Source organism: Salvelinus fontinalis, chromosome 16 (genome assembly GCF_029448725.1).
Source record: "Salvelinus fontinalis isolate EN_2023a chromosome 16, ASM2944872v1, whole genome shotgun sequence".
Lineage (NCBI taxonomy): Eukaryota > Metazoa > Chordata > Actinopteri > Salmoniformes > Salmonidae > Salvelinus > Salvelinus fontinalis.
This window is the reverse complement of record NC_074680.1, coordinates 25,339,960-25,356,371: the sequence shown is the minus strand read 5'-3', so window position 1 is coordinate 25,356,371 and position 16,412 is coordinate 25,339,960. Positions and strand designations below refer to the sequence as shown.

At 40.6% G+C, this 16,412-nt stretch overlaps 1 protein-coding gene across 2 annotated transcripts in view; it reads left to right on the top strand.

The window, feature by feature from the left end:
* Positions 1-332: 332 nt before the first annotated feature.
* fsip1 (fibrous sheath interacting protein 1) overlaps positions 333-16,412 on the top strand; it is a 63,428-nt gene continuing 47,348 nt past the window's right edge. The window contains exons 1-9 of one of the 2 annotated variants that reach the window (XM_055864787.1): positions 333-621; positions 738-915; positions 3,377-3,434; positions 3,539-3,708; positions 3,803-3,881; positions 4,213-4,308; positions 7,917-8,053; positions 8,252-8,365; positions 12,266-12,433. In XM_055864787.1, the coding sequence (XP_055720762.1) occupies positions 745-915; positions 3,377-3,434; positions 3,539-3,708; positions 3,803-3,881; positions 4,213-4,308; positions 7,917-8,053; positions 8,252-8,365; positions 12,266-12,433 (993 nt within the window). In that variant the 5' untranslated portion in view covers positions 333-621; positions 738-744. Of the gene's footprint in view, positions 622-737; positions 916-3,376; positions 3,435-3,538; positions 3,709-3,799; positions 3,882-4,212; positions 4,309-7,916; positions 8,054-8,251; positions 8,366-12,265; positions 12,434-16,412 lie in introns of both variants that reach the window. The other variant, XM_055864786.1, reaches the window with a different exon arrangement.

Genomic DNA, 16,412 nt, shown 5'->3' with positions numbered 1-16,412 from the left:
TTGTGCACAGCCCTATGGGACTCCCAATCAAGGCCAGATGTGATACAGTCTGGATTCGAACCAGAGACTGCATCTCTCTTGCACTGAGATGCAGTACCTTAGACCGCTGCGCCACTCGAGCCCTTATTATATTCTTTATCTTATTTATCTTATTATTTATCTTATTTATCTTATTTATTTATTTTATAGAAACATTTTCCCCGATTTGGTTATACTTTTTTAAAACCACATTTTTACATTACGCACTATGCAAAGCTGAAAAAAAGATTGATATCGTATCATACACATAGCGTTTTACCTCGGACTTGTATTTTGAAGGCAAAATCTGAAAACGGGAAGTCATGTGGATAGATGCTTCTACGGGTTGCTTCTGTGAAGCTAATGTTAGTGCAATCTGCGATCATTGGGACGTCCCTACTCTAAACCCATATACCCTAACTATAACCTAATCCTACCATTTTAAATGTAATCTTCCCAACGATTCCAGATTGCACCAACCGCGATACTAATAATACATATGGCTAGTATTCAAAGTTTGTAGTTACCACTTCCGGGTCTTTTGCGTCCTTAGATACCACCCCGAAAGAAAAACATCACCACGCCTGCCTACACAGCTATCAGGTATCTAGACTATATTTATAATTTAACGAAAAATACAATAGAACATTTTATTTATTTACCTATATAATTATTGCAAAATGCTCTATTCTAATATTGGGTTACGTTAACGTTACCAGAGCACCCATGGATATTACGAGAGGCAGTTTAGATGATATCTACCGCCCGGCATCCAACGAGCGTTCTCGCCCGGGTAGCCGTGTATCAACTGTGTCACTGCCTGACGTCGGGAGAGTTTTTCATCCCAGCCCGACGTCCCTGGTGGTCCTGAGCGATGATGCCCCTAACAATAAGCTGGTAATGTACTTACATGCACACTTTGCGCGTGTAGAACAAGATGACCTAACATATACTCCTCAAGAAGTCAAGGGTCAAGTCAAGAAAACACATTTGGAATAATGTGTCAAGAATGGGACACAGTTTGAACCTGATAGTATTTGGTTAATGTTTCACAATTTCCTTTGGGTGGTGGACCATTCTTGATACACACAGGAAACTGTTGTGCGTGAAAAACCCAGCAGCATTGCAGTTCTTGACACAAACCTACTACCATACCTGGTTCAAAGGCACTTAAAGTTTTTGTCTTGCCCATTCACCCTCTGAATGACACACATACACAATTCATGTCTCAAAGGTTAAAGAACGATTTTCAAGCCATCTCCTCTTCAGCTACACTGATTTTAAGTCGACGTAACAAGTGACATCAATAAGGGATCATACTGTAACTTTCACCTGGATTCACCTGGTCAGCCTATGTCATGGAAAGAGCAGGCATTCTTAATGTTTTGTATACTCAGTGTATAAAAGCACCACCATATTTGGTTCTGTTAGCTAACTGTCCAGGTTGGAGCTTTGTACCTGAAGGTCCCATGTAGAGGCTGTGTTGTGTGGTTGCTGTGCATGTTTGTTCAAGAACCATTTGAGGACCTTATAATAATTTGGTGTGATGGAGTTTCTTACACTTTTGTACTGTGTTTGGAGGCTTTGATGGTGGCTTTTGGGTCTGGGTAGACAAAATATCCACAGGAAAGTATTATTAAACCGACTTCAACACAAGTCTCAGTGTGTGGTGAATATTTGTTTGCTCGAGACCTAAGACACATGCATGTAATTCATGCATATTAACTGAAGTCTTGCAGCTGTTTTACATGGTTTTGCGCATGTGATAGAAATTTAAACAGCAGTACTTTAAATAATACTTTCCTATGGATATTTTGGCAAAAATGTTGACCCACTGAAGGACTAACCGCACACAGACAACCGGTAGAGTAAGTTCAAATGTAACCTCATCCCCAGGCTATTGCGCATATAAGCCTGGTATATCAATTATTCAGTGTTGGCTTTAGTGGGAGTGACCATAGAAGTCTATGGAAGTGACCTGCTGAGTAAAGTATTTGAATCACACGGCTGCGAGGTGTGTTGTAGTAGATGATTGGTTGGCAGATTAAGCCAAAGCCAATATGTCCAGGTCTTTCTGTTTTGGCAAACAAAGGCCAAGTTTGATGCGTTGGTCCACCAGACATTTGGGTGGAAGTGTCTGGGAACAAGATTAGTTCAAATGTAATTTGATTTCTTCGTTCTGGCTTGTATGGAAACTTTCCAAGTTTTTGCAGTGCTCTGTTTCAGACTGTATACCAATAATTGGTATCACAGTCTGATTTATTACATTTTAGTCAATGCTCTTATCCAGATCAACTTACAGGAGCAATTAGGCTTAAGTGCCTTGCTCAAGGGCACAATCCCTGCTCAGGGATTCAAACCGGCGACCTTTCAGTTACTGGCCCAATGCTCTTAACTGCTACGCTACCTGCCGCCCTTATTATTAGGCAAGGGTCCGAGCAGTTTGAGAGCAGTGTAGCCTATATTCAACCAGTAGAAGATGAATGGTGGCAGAAGGCGGTTAACTAACTCTACATTTTGATACTTTTCTGAACTATACAGAAATATTAAGAGCATCTTGGTGTGTTCTCTTAACTTGTCTTTTTGTCTTTTACTGTTACCCGGTTCTTACAAGGCAAGCCAACCCTAACCTTTATCCTAAACGTTGCTTTAAATATACTACCATTCAAACGTTGAGAGAATGCCAAGAGTGTGCAAAGCTGTCATCAAGGCAAAGGGTGGCTACTTTGAAGAGTCTCAAATATTACATATATTTTGATTTGTTTAACACTTTTTTGGTTACTACATGATTCCATATGTGTTATTTCATAGTTTTGATGCCTTCACCATTATTCTACAATGTAGAAATATAGTAAAAATAAAGAAACACCCTTGAATGAGTAGGTGTGTCCAAACTTTTGACTGGTACTGTATATATATCTGCCTCTAAGGTTTCTTATTGTAACATATACCCACCTTGCTGGTTATTTCTTGATCCGTGCCTGTTTGACAAAACTTTTCCCACCTCCGAAGGTACAGTATATCCATAATCGGTAGACTTTTCTGATTTGAAAAGTCGTCATTTGCGTCACCAAGGTGTGCCCAAGAAAGATTTAAATAATATTGAGTAGTTATTTATGATGCAAGGTGATTTGTAGATTAGTCAGTTTCGACTCGCCTTTAAAGCCAGCTGCAATGTTGAAAGCGCAAAAGCGAAATTCATGGGAAACTTTGACTCCGCTTCTTGTCTGGAAAGCCCTTAAGATGGAATGTTAAAATAACTATACTGTTTTTAACTCTAAACATGACTGCCTCTTGACTTTCCCCATCAATGGGCCTAGAACCTGTGGTTTAATAGATGTTACAATTACTTTCCTAGGATCACAGCAACTCACATGAAAACCTCAAGTCTCCAGATGAAAGTCTTCCTGAGAAAGGTAGGCATAAGTACATATCACTATGGCATTTTAGGAAGTAGAATACTGAAAAGAAAACGGAAGAACATATTTGTATGCATGCATTTCTTTGAATGAATTTCCAGATCACTCCATTGGCGATGTATCTGATGAGGAGAACGAAGATCCAGAACTCCAGAAGGCCATCAAGAAAATGAAAATACTTGACAAAATCTTGGCTTCAAGGATCTCAAATGAAAAAGAGGTCAAGAGAAAAGGAAAGGAGCTCCATCAGAAACTATGGCAGGAACTATTGGTAAGCACAGGGATACGCAGAATACACACATTAAATGACATTTTAAGAATGTCTATATGTTAAAGGGTATTCCCTACCTATTTCTGTGCAGCAGATAAAGCCCAACAGATCTTCAGAATGGGCAGATGAAGCAGAAAATACAAGGATGTTTTTGGCACTGGCTCCTTCCAGTGGTAAGTGAAATATTAAACAGTAATTCCAGAACGCAGATCAGTGTGGATACTGTTTACAATGCACATTAACTGGAGCTTTGAGGACAATGTACATATGTACAAATACAATGTACAAATACTTTACTCATATGCCAAATTACTATTCCAAGATATACAGTATAAATCACGTTTTTTTTTTTTGTTTATCACCATTTTCGATCAGCTTTTTTTTTGTATGGGATATGTCACAGCAAATTGATAACGTTATTTAGATTCAGTCTCAGAATTTGAATATGGTAATTTGCTATTAATATACAGGCTATGTGTAATAATCCGTTTTCATTCACCCTAGCTCACGGATCCAGTGAAGAATTGGACTTTGCTCCTGTGTTTGGGACTCAAGTGCCTGACAAAGAGTATGAAAGACACAACAGACAAGTGGAGGAAAGTGAGTTTGTTTAAATATGCTGGAACACAATTATACACTTTACATCATTAAGTTGCTCATATATGTGTATGGAGGCCAATGTACACTGTAACTAGTCCTGTAACAACGTTAGGACTATATTACAATGTAGTTTTATTATTCTACGCTAGATGGCAGTATAACCCTAGGAAACAATGTAACTATTTTGTAGTTTCACTGTGTATTCAGTTTTCTTGGTACTTTCATTCCTGAAAACACCACATAGACTACATCTTTCCCTCCAAACTGTCCATGAACAACTTTTCCCATCTTTTGAATTTGCTGTTTGCTGGATGACATGTCACTCAGTCATAGTTTGAGAGCCATGAACATTGTGGAGTGGGCCCTTTTCAATTGCATGTATTTCAGTGGTCCAGAAACATAACATGCATGAAGTTTAATTGATACAAGGTCATTTGGAATACTTCCTTAGATTGTTGACAATGTCTCTCCAGAACGTCTCAGGATGATATTAGACAGAGCCAGCAGGTTCTTAAACTCCTAAGTTTACACGTTTACCTGCTGGAATCCAAAAATGCATGAACAGCTCCCAGCAGTGGAGGATCCTCAGAGGAGGAAGGGGAGGACCATCCTCAGTAAATTTAATAAAAATCTAAATAGTGAAACATTTTGAAAAAGTAATCCTTTTTAGATTAACTATACAAAATACAGTGCATTCGCAATGTATTCAGACCCCTTCACTTTTTCCATATTTTGTTACGTTACAGCCTTATTCTAAAATTGATTGTTTATTTCTCCTTGTAAATCTACACAAAATACCCCCATAATGACAAAGCAAAAACAGGTTTTTAGAAATGTTTGCAAATGTATTAAAAATAAACTGAAATATCACATTTACATAAGTATTCAGACCCTTTACTCACTACTTTGTTGAAGCACCTTTGGCAGAGATTACAGCCTCAAGTCTTCTTGGGTATGAAGCTACAAGCTTGGCACATCTGTATTTGGGGATTTTCTCCCATTCTTCTCTGCAGATCCTCTCAAGCTCTGTCAGGTTGGATGGGGAGCGTCACTGCACAGCTATTTTCAGATCTCTCCAGAGATGCTTGATTGGGTTCAAGGGCTCTGGCTGGGCCACTCAAGGACATTCAGAGACTTGTCCCGAAGCCACTCCTGCGTTGTCTTGGCTGTGCGCTTAGTGTCGTTGTCCTGTTGGAAGGTGAACATTTGTCCCAGTCTGAGGTCCTGAGCGCTCTGGAGCAGGTTTTCAACAAGGATCTCTCTGTACTTTATTCCGTTCATCTTTCCCTCAATCCTGACTAGTCTCCCAGTCCCTGCCACTGAAAAACATCCCCACAGCATGATGCTGCCACCACCATGCTTCACCGTAGGGATGGTGCCAAATTTCCTCCAGACGTGACGCTTGGCATCCAGGCCAAAGAGTTCAATCTTGGTTTCATCAGACCAGAGAATCTTGTTTCTTATGGTCAGAGTCCTTTAGGGGCCTTTTGGCAAACTCCAAGCGGGCTGTCATGTGCCTTTTACTGAGGAGTGGCTTCGGTCTGGCCCCTCTACCATAAAGGCCTGATTGGTGGAATGCTGCAGAGATAGTTGTCCTTCTGGAAGGTTCTCCCATCTCCACAGAGGAACTCTGGAGCTCTGTCAGCATGACCATCGGGTTCTTGCTCACCTCCCTGACCAAGGCCCTTCTCCCCTGATTTCTCATTTTGGCCGCCAGCCAGCTCTAGAAAGATTTTTGGTGGTTCCAAACTTCTTCCATTTAAGAATGATGGAGGCCACTGTGTTATTGGGGACATTCAATGCTGCACAAATGTTTTGGTACTCTTCCCCAGATCTGTGCCTCGACACAATCCTTTCTCGGAACTCTACGCACAATTCCTTCAACCTCATGGCTTGGTTTTTGCTCTGACATGCACTGTCAACTGTGGGACCTTATATATACACAGGTGTGTGCCTTTCCAAATGCTGTCCAATCAATTGAATTTTCCCCAGGTGGACTCCAATCAAGTTGTAGAAACATCTCAAGGATGATCAATTGAAACAGGATTCACCTGAGCTCAATTTTCGAGTCTCATAGCAAAGGGTCTGAATACTTATGTAAATATGTTTTTATTTATTTTTTATATTAAAAACAGTTTTTGCTTTCTCATTATGGGGTATTGTGTGTATATTGATGAGGACTTTTTATTTATTTAATCCGTTTGAGAATTAGGCTGTAATGTAATAATGTGGAAAAAGTGAAGGGGTCTGAATACTTTCCGAATGCACTGTATAACCACAAATAATTCATATAAACTATAAACCACCAAATAATTGATTAAAGCACACTGTTTTGCGAAGAAGTTCAACAGTAGCTTCAATAGCACTATTTAGGGTAGCACCATGGTGTACTTCCGTCCTCCTCTGGGTACATTGACTTCAATACAAAACCTAGTAGGCTCATGGTTCTCACCCCCTTCCATAGACGTATACAGTAATTATGACAACATCCTGAGGACGGCCTCCAACCTATCAGAGCTCTTGCAGCATGAACTGACATGTCCACCCAATCAAAGGATCAGAGAATGAATCTAGTATTGAAAGCATAAGCTATGGCTAGCAAGCACTGCAGTGTATAAAATGTGGTCGTAGTTGACTGAAAGAGAGAGAAAGACAATAGTTGAACAGTTTTAAACAAATTAATTTCTTTAAAAAATGAAGGAGAAGCGAGAGGGAGCGAAAGAAAGGGGGCGTAGATATATTTCTTTCTTTTTTTCACTTACTTAGCTAGCAAATGCAGCTAACTAGTTTAGTCTACTCTAACACCTGGCTGAAACCAAGGGATGCTATGTTAGCTAGCTGGCTATAACTATCCAACACAACACTGGAACTCTTCCAAGTCAAGGAAAGCTTTTGGTTTTAACTAATTTATTGCCACCGGGGACTGACTGTGAAACTGCAGAACTGCTTACTGACTGTACACTGTACTACATGATTGTAGCTGGTTTACTAACGCATTAGTTATATTGACTTTGAAGTTACTTGAGCTAATATGGTGACAACAATGTAGGCTCTTTGTAGCTGTTATTTGGTTTGGTTTGGAATGTTTTTTTTGCCTGGTAATATACAGCTGGTGTGTTGTGTATTGAAGTCCGCAAGCGAAGGGAAAAGTTGAGAGGAGGAGAACGCATAGATGCGAGAAGGAATACAACCTGGCTGCTATGAAAGTGAACTGTGTTTACGTGTGGTCAGGGGTCTATTCATTCCGCTGATTCTGCAATTATTTTTTTCTAAAACGGAAGCAAATGGAACGAAACGGGGATAAACATATTTTAATTTGTCCACCCTAGAGCAGCTAGATGCAGGCAAAATGTTCTCTCGACCTGTGTGCATCTACATTGTAAACTTTCATTCATAGGCTAGGTTGTAGCAACCTCATGACGGGTATATGGAAAATTTGAGTATCATTCATGTAGTAGCCTATCAATGTTACATTGCACTGGGTGAATGGAATATGAATGACAGTCATCCAATATGCTGTAATATAAATAAGGCCATGCTCATGAAAAAAACTAAAGAACATCCTCCTTCACCTAAAACTGTACCAACCGCCACTGACTCCCACACAGGTGAAAAGGACCTCAACACCACAGCAGCAGACTTGGCTGAAGTGGGTCACGAAGAGAGGGCAGACGAGTCAGAAGGCAGCCAGAGTGGGGTTCCCAGGGGCAAAAATAAACAAGACTTTGTGAAGAAAAATATTGAGGTATGTCAAAGTTCATGTTGGGCAAAGTGCAGTGTCAGACTCTCACATGACTTTGGAGTCTCACATTACTCATGTAATTTTTTTCCCAATGGGAAATATATATAGTTCTTCAACTCAAAGACTCAGGGGCCTGATTTGAAAGTAACTACAATCTGATCTGATGAATGATTGTTGTCACTACTTTGTCAAACATGACAGTTGGCGAGTGGTGTTGGAGGCCCAGTGCAGATGACACAGGAGGAGAAGTATCGTCTCGAGGAGCTCCTCAGAGACACGGAGGAAGGGGACAATGCTGGGAAGGCAGGCTGTGAGGTAGGCCAAAATACAGCCCTGATGGTGAGCATGTGGTGTAGGAGGACTCATGTTTTCAAGTGTCTAAATGTGGCAAACAGAGTTCATCTAGACTGCACCATTTGTCTCTCTCGCACAGCACTTGGTCTACACACAAACATTTCACTTATTATGTTTAGGGTAGTAGTAGCCAGTAATCACTCGTTATCATGGTGTGAATAGTTTGTAATGTATTGAGCAACGTCTTTCAAGCACTGTGTTACTCACATAGCTGTTATGGTTGTTGCTATGGCCATTACTCATGAGTACACAGAGAAACTGTTTAAATGATCTACCGTTTTGAAGTCATTTGCTAATCAAATTGAAGTGGCCTAACTAAACTGGCCTAAACGCTGACCTACTTTACAATTACAGCATATGTTGTAATATACACTACAGTTCAAAAGTTTGGGGTCACTTAGAAATGTCCTTGTTTTTGAAAGAAAAGCAACAAAAAAAAGTCAATTAAAATAACGAAAATTTGATCAGAAATACAGTGTAGACATTGTTAATGTTGTAAATGACAATTGTAGCTGGAATATCTACATAGGCGTACAGAGGCCCATTATCAGCAACCATCACTCCTGTGTTCCAATGGCATGTTGTGTTCGCTAATCCAAGTTGATCACTGGCAGCTTCATGAAATAGTACCCGTAAAACACCTCTCAACATCAACAGTGAAGAGGTGTCTCCGGGATGCTGGCCTTCTAGGCAGAGTTGCAAAGAAAAAGCAATATCTCAGACTGGCCAATAAAAAGAAAAGATTAAGATGGGCAAAATAACACAGACACTGGACAGAGGAACTCTGCCTAGAAGGCCAGCATCCCGGAGTCGCCTCTTCACTGTTGACGTTGAGACTTGTTTTGTGGGTACTATGTTTAGGGTAGCTGCCAGTTGAGGACTTGTGAGGCTTCTGTTTCTCAAACTAGACACTCAAATGTACTTGTCCTCTTGCTCAGTTGTGCACCGGGGCCTCCCACTCCTCTTTCTATTCTGGTTAGAGCCAGTTTGCACTGTTCTGTGAATGGAGTAGTACACAGCATTGTACGAGATCTTCAGTTTCTTGGCAATTTCTTGCATCGAATAGCCTTCATTTCTCAGAACAAGAATAGACTGACGAGTTTCAGAAGAAAGTCCTTTGTTTCTGGCCATTTTGAGCCTGTAATCGAACCTACAAATGCTGATACTCAACTAGTCTAAAGAAGGCCAGTTTTATTGCTTCTTTAATCAGAACAACAGTTTTCAGATGTGCTAACATAATTGTAAAATTGTTTTCTAATGATCAATTAGCCTTTTAAAGTGATAAACTGGGATTAGCTAACACAACGTGCCATTGGAACACAGGAGTGATGGTTGCTGATAATGGGCCTCTGTACGCCTATGTAGATATTCCATAAAAAATCTTCCATTTCCAGCTACAATAGTCATTTACAACATTAACAATGTCGACACTGTATTTCTGATCAATTTGATGTTATTTTAATGGCCAAAAAAAATGCTTTTTTTTTCAAAAACAAGGACATTTCTAAGTGACCCCAAACTTTTGAACGGTAGTGTAGTTTAGATTTGGGCAAATCCACGGTAACAGAGTGATGCTGAGACTCAGATTTTTCACTTTAAAATGTATGTCAAACTAAACACAATGGTTGCAAAGTTAAACAAGCCAAAGTAAAATATCTGAGTCTCTGCATCACTCTGTTACTATGAAATTGCCCATATGCACGTTTTGAAACAATGACTACTTGGCAGCAACGGTAGCTGATTTTGACTCCCCATAGTTGTTATTTACCAGAAGTCATGTGCCATGCAAAGGTCACAGGGATTGCCACATCTTCTGAATATCAGACAGCAATCTTATTCAGTATTATGGTTTATTCGTATGTGCAGAAAATCGGTACTTATGCAGTGCCAGGTGCATTTGAATAGCCCCCTGTATTCCTATGTTTAATATCATTTGTGAGAGTGTTTGCCACCTGGAGCAGACAGTTTTCTGTTCTGCTGCCACCCACTGACCCACACCCTATAAACTTCAAATGGTTGATTTTCAGGTGCAATTTTCCCCTAATGGCTTAGCTGGCAGCTGTGGCTGTGAAGCCTGCATTTTCAGGTCAGTTATGATGAACCTTGCCCGTTGCCCATCTGATGAGAGGACCTAGACTTGCACTTCTCTCACATACTGTACCATTTAGTCTGACCCGGACTGCCATGCATCCCTGGAACATCTTGCCAACGTTTTGAAGTCTGGCTGCTGTATTTATGATGGTTTCCTTTACTTTTTAGAACAATACTGCTGTAATTACGTGGCGGATATCTAACCGAGAGGAGCATACATGCAGATGCTGGGGTCTTTTATTGGTTAGAATTAGACTTCCTGTTATTGCGTGGAGTGCTGTTATGAATGGCTGTTGAATAGGGAGCACATATTTCATGTTGATAGTCAGGAATTCACAGTGACCATGTGGGCAAGTGCACCCAGACAGGGAACTTGGCAGGGCCAAGTAGGACTCATAATCAGTTACAGGCCATAGCGCTGCGTCTGTGTCTCTCCTCCTGAAACACTTTCATGATGGCCTTTCCTCCATTACTAGTACGATCCTCAACTGCATATTGTACTAGAAACCTGGGGTGATAAACATGGTATCACACTGAGTGCTCTTTGAAAGGCTGCCTTTCCATAAACACAGGAAGACTTCTCTCTTTAGAAAGTGAATCGCTTAGGCCTACCTCAGGTACCACTGTGTTTTCAGTGTAGGACAAGACACAATGTTCCTCAGATTTGGCTGTAGTTTTTCCTTCAATTAATCTTACATATCATAGGTACAGTAATACAGTATATAGGCTTTTTGATACAGGGTATTGAAGAACAACTCTGTGCGTCATTCTCTATGCCTCAACAGCATAAATAAATGAATAGTGTGTCCAGGACCCTGGATAGCTCTGTTTCATCATGTCTCCTCCTAGATAAATCCTGTTGTGCTGCACATCCAGTAGCTGACTGATTTTGTCTGTTAATGTGTCAATTTGTGCTCCTAGCAATTAGACTGTCCTCTTTTTACATTCACATTCATTCTACTGTATTCACATTCGATTGGTCGACTATATTACTACATCTTTTTATCACGAAGTCATCACACACAAAAAAACAACTAACTGGGCATATAACTAATGGGTTATAATGTTATTCAGATGGGTCATTTTGAAGTCTTTTGTTTGTGCTAGTTGGTAGTGGAAGCTTCATGGCTCTGTTGATAAAATATTCTCCTGTTCACTCATCTTCATGCACTGAGATCATAGCGTAAAAGGGTTTGGCTCTCTGTGGAGCCGCTACTGAGATCTCTGAGCTTAGCAGTAGGGCTGCTGGACAAGTCTTAGCTCATTACTGGGCCCAAAATGAGCTCACCATCCACCTGCTGTTTCATATGATATAATGTAAGCCTTAAGAGACAGTCACTCATTGTGAGGCAGAAGCAATTGTTAAATATTTGGCATTTTGGAGAGTTCTTGGCAAGACCCATGGGGCAGTGACCAGTATTCTGTCTTCTCTCCAAAAGCGAATTCCGGGTGCAAGAAAGAGTTGTATTTAGAGTACCTTTCGTAAAGAGTGTGTCATTCGTGACAGTAGTTTGGATGGGAGGTCAAATAGTCCAATGTTATATTTGAATAATAACCGGAGGGTAGATTTAACTTGGACATGGCTTCGGTCCAGTTTTGAAGATATAGGGTTTGCCAAGTATTTCTGACAGAATTCTCTGTTGAGAGTCTGTTTTTTGGGCTCAACCTTTTTTATTTTGCTGTTATTTGGGGGACATTTTTGTGCCCTTGCTACTTGGAGGGAGGGACCGTTTGTCATATACTACAGTCTATATGTTGTCTTCTTCCTAGGGAGACATGTGGGCTGCTCCAGTGCAAGCGGGTGAGGGTTACACCCCCGAACCTACAGAACGAGACCAGCTAATTCACATTGACTCCAGACTGCAGCTTCTCCTTCCTGTTGAAGACTTCCTGTCTGTGCGAAGCCCCTACCCTGACCACAGTCTGCCCCAGGCCCAGGTATGTACTGCACAGCCCAAATGTCTACCTCCTAATAGGTCTGGTTTCACAAAGGTGCCATTAACTACTCAAAACACCATCTCTACCTGCAAAGAGCCAAGGTCATTAAGACTCATAACATGGTCAACACAGTGGGACATCAACTACAGACTCTTGTAAAAGCTTTGTTCTTTGAACCTCAGGCAGACCCACTTTCATAAAATGGGAAAATTTGTGATTTTGTGTTGTTAGTTTGCACCCTAACTTTAGTACTCTCATGTTGAGTCATATTTCCTCAACACCCATGCTAAATGCAACAGAATTGCATAGTTTACCCCTTGTAAAGTGTAAAAAAAACCATTTGTCTGAGCATCAGCAAATTGTAGGCTACTTTATGTTTCTGCTAGACTGAGCTTGAGAATTGCCCAATAAATATTCATTCACTTTTCATATGTTGCATGCACAAATCTATCTGGCTCTTACCCATGCTAATGCAGTACAGCAAAGTATATGCAAATGTAAAAAAATCTGGGTTTGAGGCAAAGGATGATGGGAACGATTTCCCTTCATAAAACTACCACAATGGAAGAGGAACATTGTGTCCATTGATTCACATGAGGATTCCAACATTTCCTTGTGTCACGTTCGTCGTTTGGATGAAGAGAGGAGGACCAAGGCGCAGCGTGATATAAATACATTCTTCTATTTATTATAACGAAACAAATAATACTTAAACAGACTTACAAAAACAACAAACGAACGGCAACTTACACAGACAATCACCCACGACCTACCCAATGAATATGGCTGCCTAAATATGGTTCCCAATCAGAGACAATGATAAACAGCTGCCTCTAATTGAGAACCAATCTAGGCAGCCATAGACATACAAACACCTAGACTAGACAATGCCCCATAAACATAAAAAAGACATGACAAAAACACCTACATCCCCCATGTCACACCCTGACCTAACTCAAATAATGAAGAAAACAAAGATAACTAAGGCCAAGGCGTGACACCTTGTGTGCTGTTTGAACGTACTGTTCTGGAGTGGCATGGTCATTTATCTGCTCATTAGAACCCTATGTGCTACTTGAAAGTCAACTCTCAAACTGTTTACCATTTCATCACTGAATATATCATTTATCTTAGATTTGAATTTCAATGACAGAATAATAAGGCAAATTTATTCAGCTTCTACATTAGGAAAGCAGAAGCTGTACTTTTTCTTCAGGTTAGGTAGATGAGACTGAGCTTGTTGAGGAGCAAGGCATGACTCATGTGGCTCTCCTTGTTTACTGGGTCTTTGCAGAAGAGGAATCAACACAATAAAAGACAACAATAGTCATAATCAGTATTGATACCCCTTCGGTAAATACCATTTTTGAGGACATTTAAGTTCATTGTATTGGCACCAGATTATCTTTTGTCCTCACTTTAGTGACTTCTCCCAGACATGAGCTCACTCAGAATTATCTCAGAACCTTATTGCTAAATTCACTAGGCCAGATGGCATCCTCATCAGTGTCTTCTGTTGAGGCTGTGTTCCTGGGGAAGATGTTTTTGAAGTCATAAAGTGTTTTAGGATAAGAATTTTGAGCATCTAGGGTATCATTTAATTCTGTCACTGATTGGATCACAGTTTGGAAAAGAAATGGCCATGGTATCCCAGCTTTTCAATGTCAAGTTCACGTTGTATTTCGTAATGTCCTGAGTATTTATTGTGCTGGAGAGGAGTAGATGAATCTCTGCCTGTCCGATTTGACTTTTTATCATGCTCCCACCAGAGGCCTAGATCTTTTCAACCATTCAAAGAATATTAGTTACCAAATGTGACGTGCAAAGTTTGATTTCGAAAGGTAAAAATAATATATGCGGTGTGATGTTGCAAGCGGCTGTGCCCATTTAAAATAGTTTTTAGCAGTTTGATTGCCATGTCTGAGGGGGCAGGGACTTGAAGCTATGGTCACAGTTATGGCATGCGCATTAAAGCTGGACTACAGTGTCAATAAATCAAGAGCTTGGGACTATAAGGTTCTGTCTGCATTTTTGTCCAATTTTTGCTATTGACATGTTCTGTTCAATGTTCTCTACCTATATAGTACTCTGAATACCCCAATTAATGTTAAGTTCAAAAGAATACAATATAAAAATTGCTGACACCATTCAAACTAATGAGGGTTTGGAACTTTAAAGCCAATTATCTCAGAATCATCTTTTGGCAGACAGAATGTTATAGTCCCAAGCTCTCTAAATCACTATATACACCAGCCCTTCATTCTGCCTCAGTGGCGGTAAATCCAAGGGTGGTCGTAAAATTATATGCTTTTGTTTTGTGGTTGCCTTTCTTCTCGGCAGTAGCTTGCACGATTCTGACTCCTAATTGAAACCGTTTGGATGCACTGTAGTAACCTGCTTACGTGCTGTACACACACGCCAAGATATCAGAAAAAGTTATTTATTGGAAAGTTCTTCCTTGCTCACACTATACAAAATGAAACATAGTGTGTCTTTTTGAACAACACATGTTAACCTTCAACGAACAGATTGATGTTGGAACAATCTCATTTCAGATCGATGACCTTCTACATTTGACATGGAAGAGGCAACTGCATGCCCAGAGCTTAATGACAGGGCTACTCAACATAGAGACGTGCCAGCCCCACACATGGCACAACCTTATCCCTTTCATTTAGAGGCATCAGGGCATACAGTTGCAGCATACTACATGCAGATGGTGTGGCATAGTGTCTCCTTAATCGTATTCTTAATCTCATCATTATGATATTTTTTACTATTTTGGAGTCCGGTGTCTCAGACCAAGGCAGAAAATACATTTTAAATGCCTTTTTTTGTTCTTCTACCATTCACACATATCTTAGTTAGGGTGTGGTCTTATCTACATCCTGGTTTGTAGTCAGACATGCAGCCTTTAGTTTAGTGGTGCACCTAGCCCAAGTTGAGTTACTTGAGGCTGACGTTTGATTTTGAAGTTCTCTTTTATAAATACCTCCACTCTAATGTAAAACACTGGCATGCAGGCCTTGGTGGATATTGTACTGATTTCAATGAAAGATGCATGGATTCCTGAAAATCCATTTTGTTAAATGACTCTAAGAAACATCTGTCAAATGGCCCTTTCACGGCAGGGGTGTCTCCTGTCTCAGGTGGAGGGCTTACATAAGAGAGGCCCTGAACTCTTTCCCCTTCCATTTTTTGCTTTATATTCTAGAAAGTGGCCATGTTTCATATCAATCTCATACCTGTGTTATAAACATATAGTTAACCTCACCTTGTTGCAAATAGGATGTGGTCCTAAGAAGCTGTGGACATGGCTGTCTATCATTACTGTATATGCACCCGCCCCTTAGTGTGTTTGTGTGGGAATGTGTGTACGACCCACATGTTAAATCTAGAGGTGGGGACTCAGTTATGAGCATCAGCTGTTGAGTGGTGCAGCTTTTACATATCCTTATAGCACATGCTATTCCTGCAAGAGGTGGCTGGTAGAGAATGTAGTGGTCAAAAGGGGTGGTCACCATGGCAGCAGATGCAGTGGGATTTGACTATGGAACAGTTTCCTTAGTGACCGTTGCGATTGCACCTGATCTTTCCCCCAAGAATATCAAGGCCTTGTTAACTTTTGCCTCGTAACTGCAGCGTTGCTATTGTTGTGTGCTGGCAGGCTATTTCTGCTATAAGGCTATGAGGTCACTTTGTGGGTTTTGAAGAAACCTATGGTTTCACTGCACTGAATGGTGAGTCAGAGACCAACACAGAAAACGCCCTGCTGACCACCACATGAGCAGAGTGTTTACTAGGCCTATACTTTGCAAACTCAGCTTATTTGATATCTTAAAACTCATTAGCAGCTTTGGCAATGTGTACTAGCCCGTCTTGCTATGCCATCGCTACAGGACTAACAAATCCCGCCGAGGCTTTGGAGATAGTGTCATCTCTCAAGCAATCACCAATATTCCTTAGTCCTAGAATGACC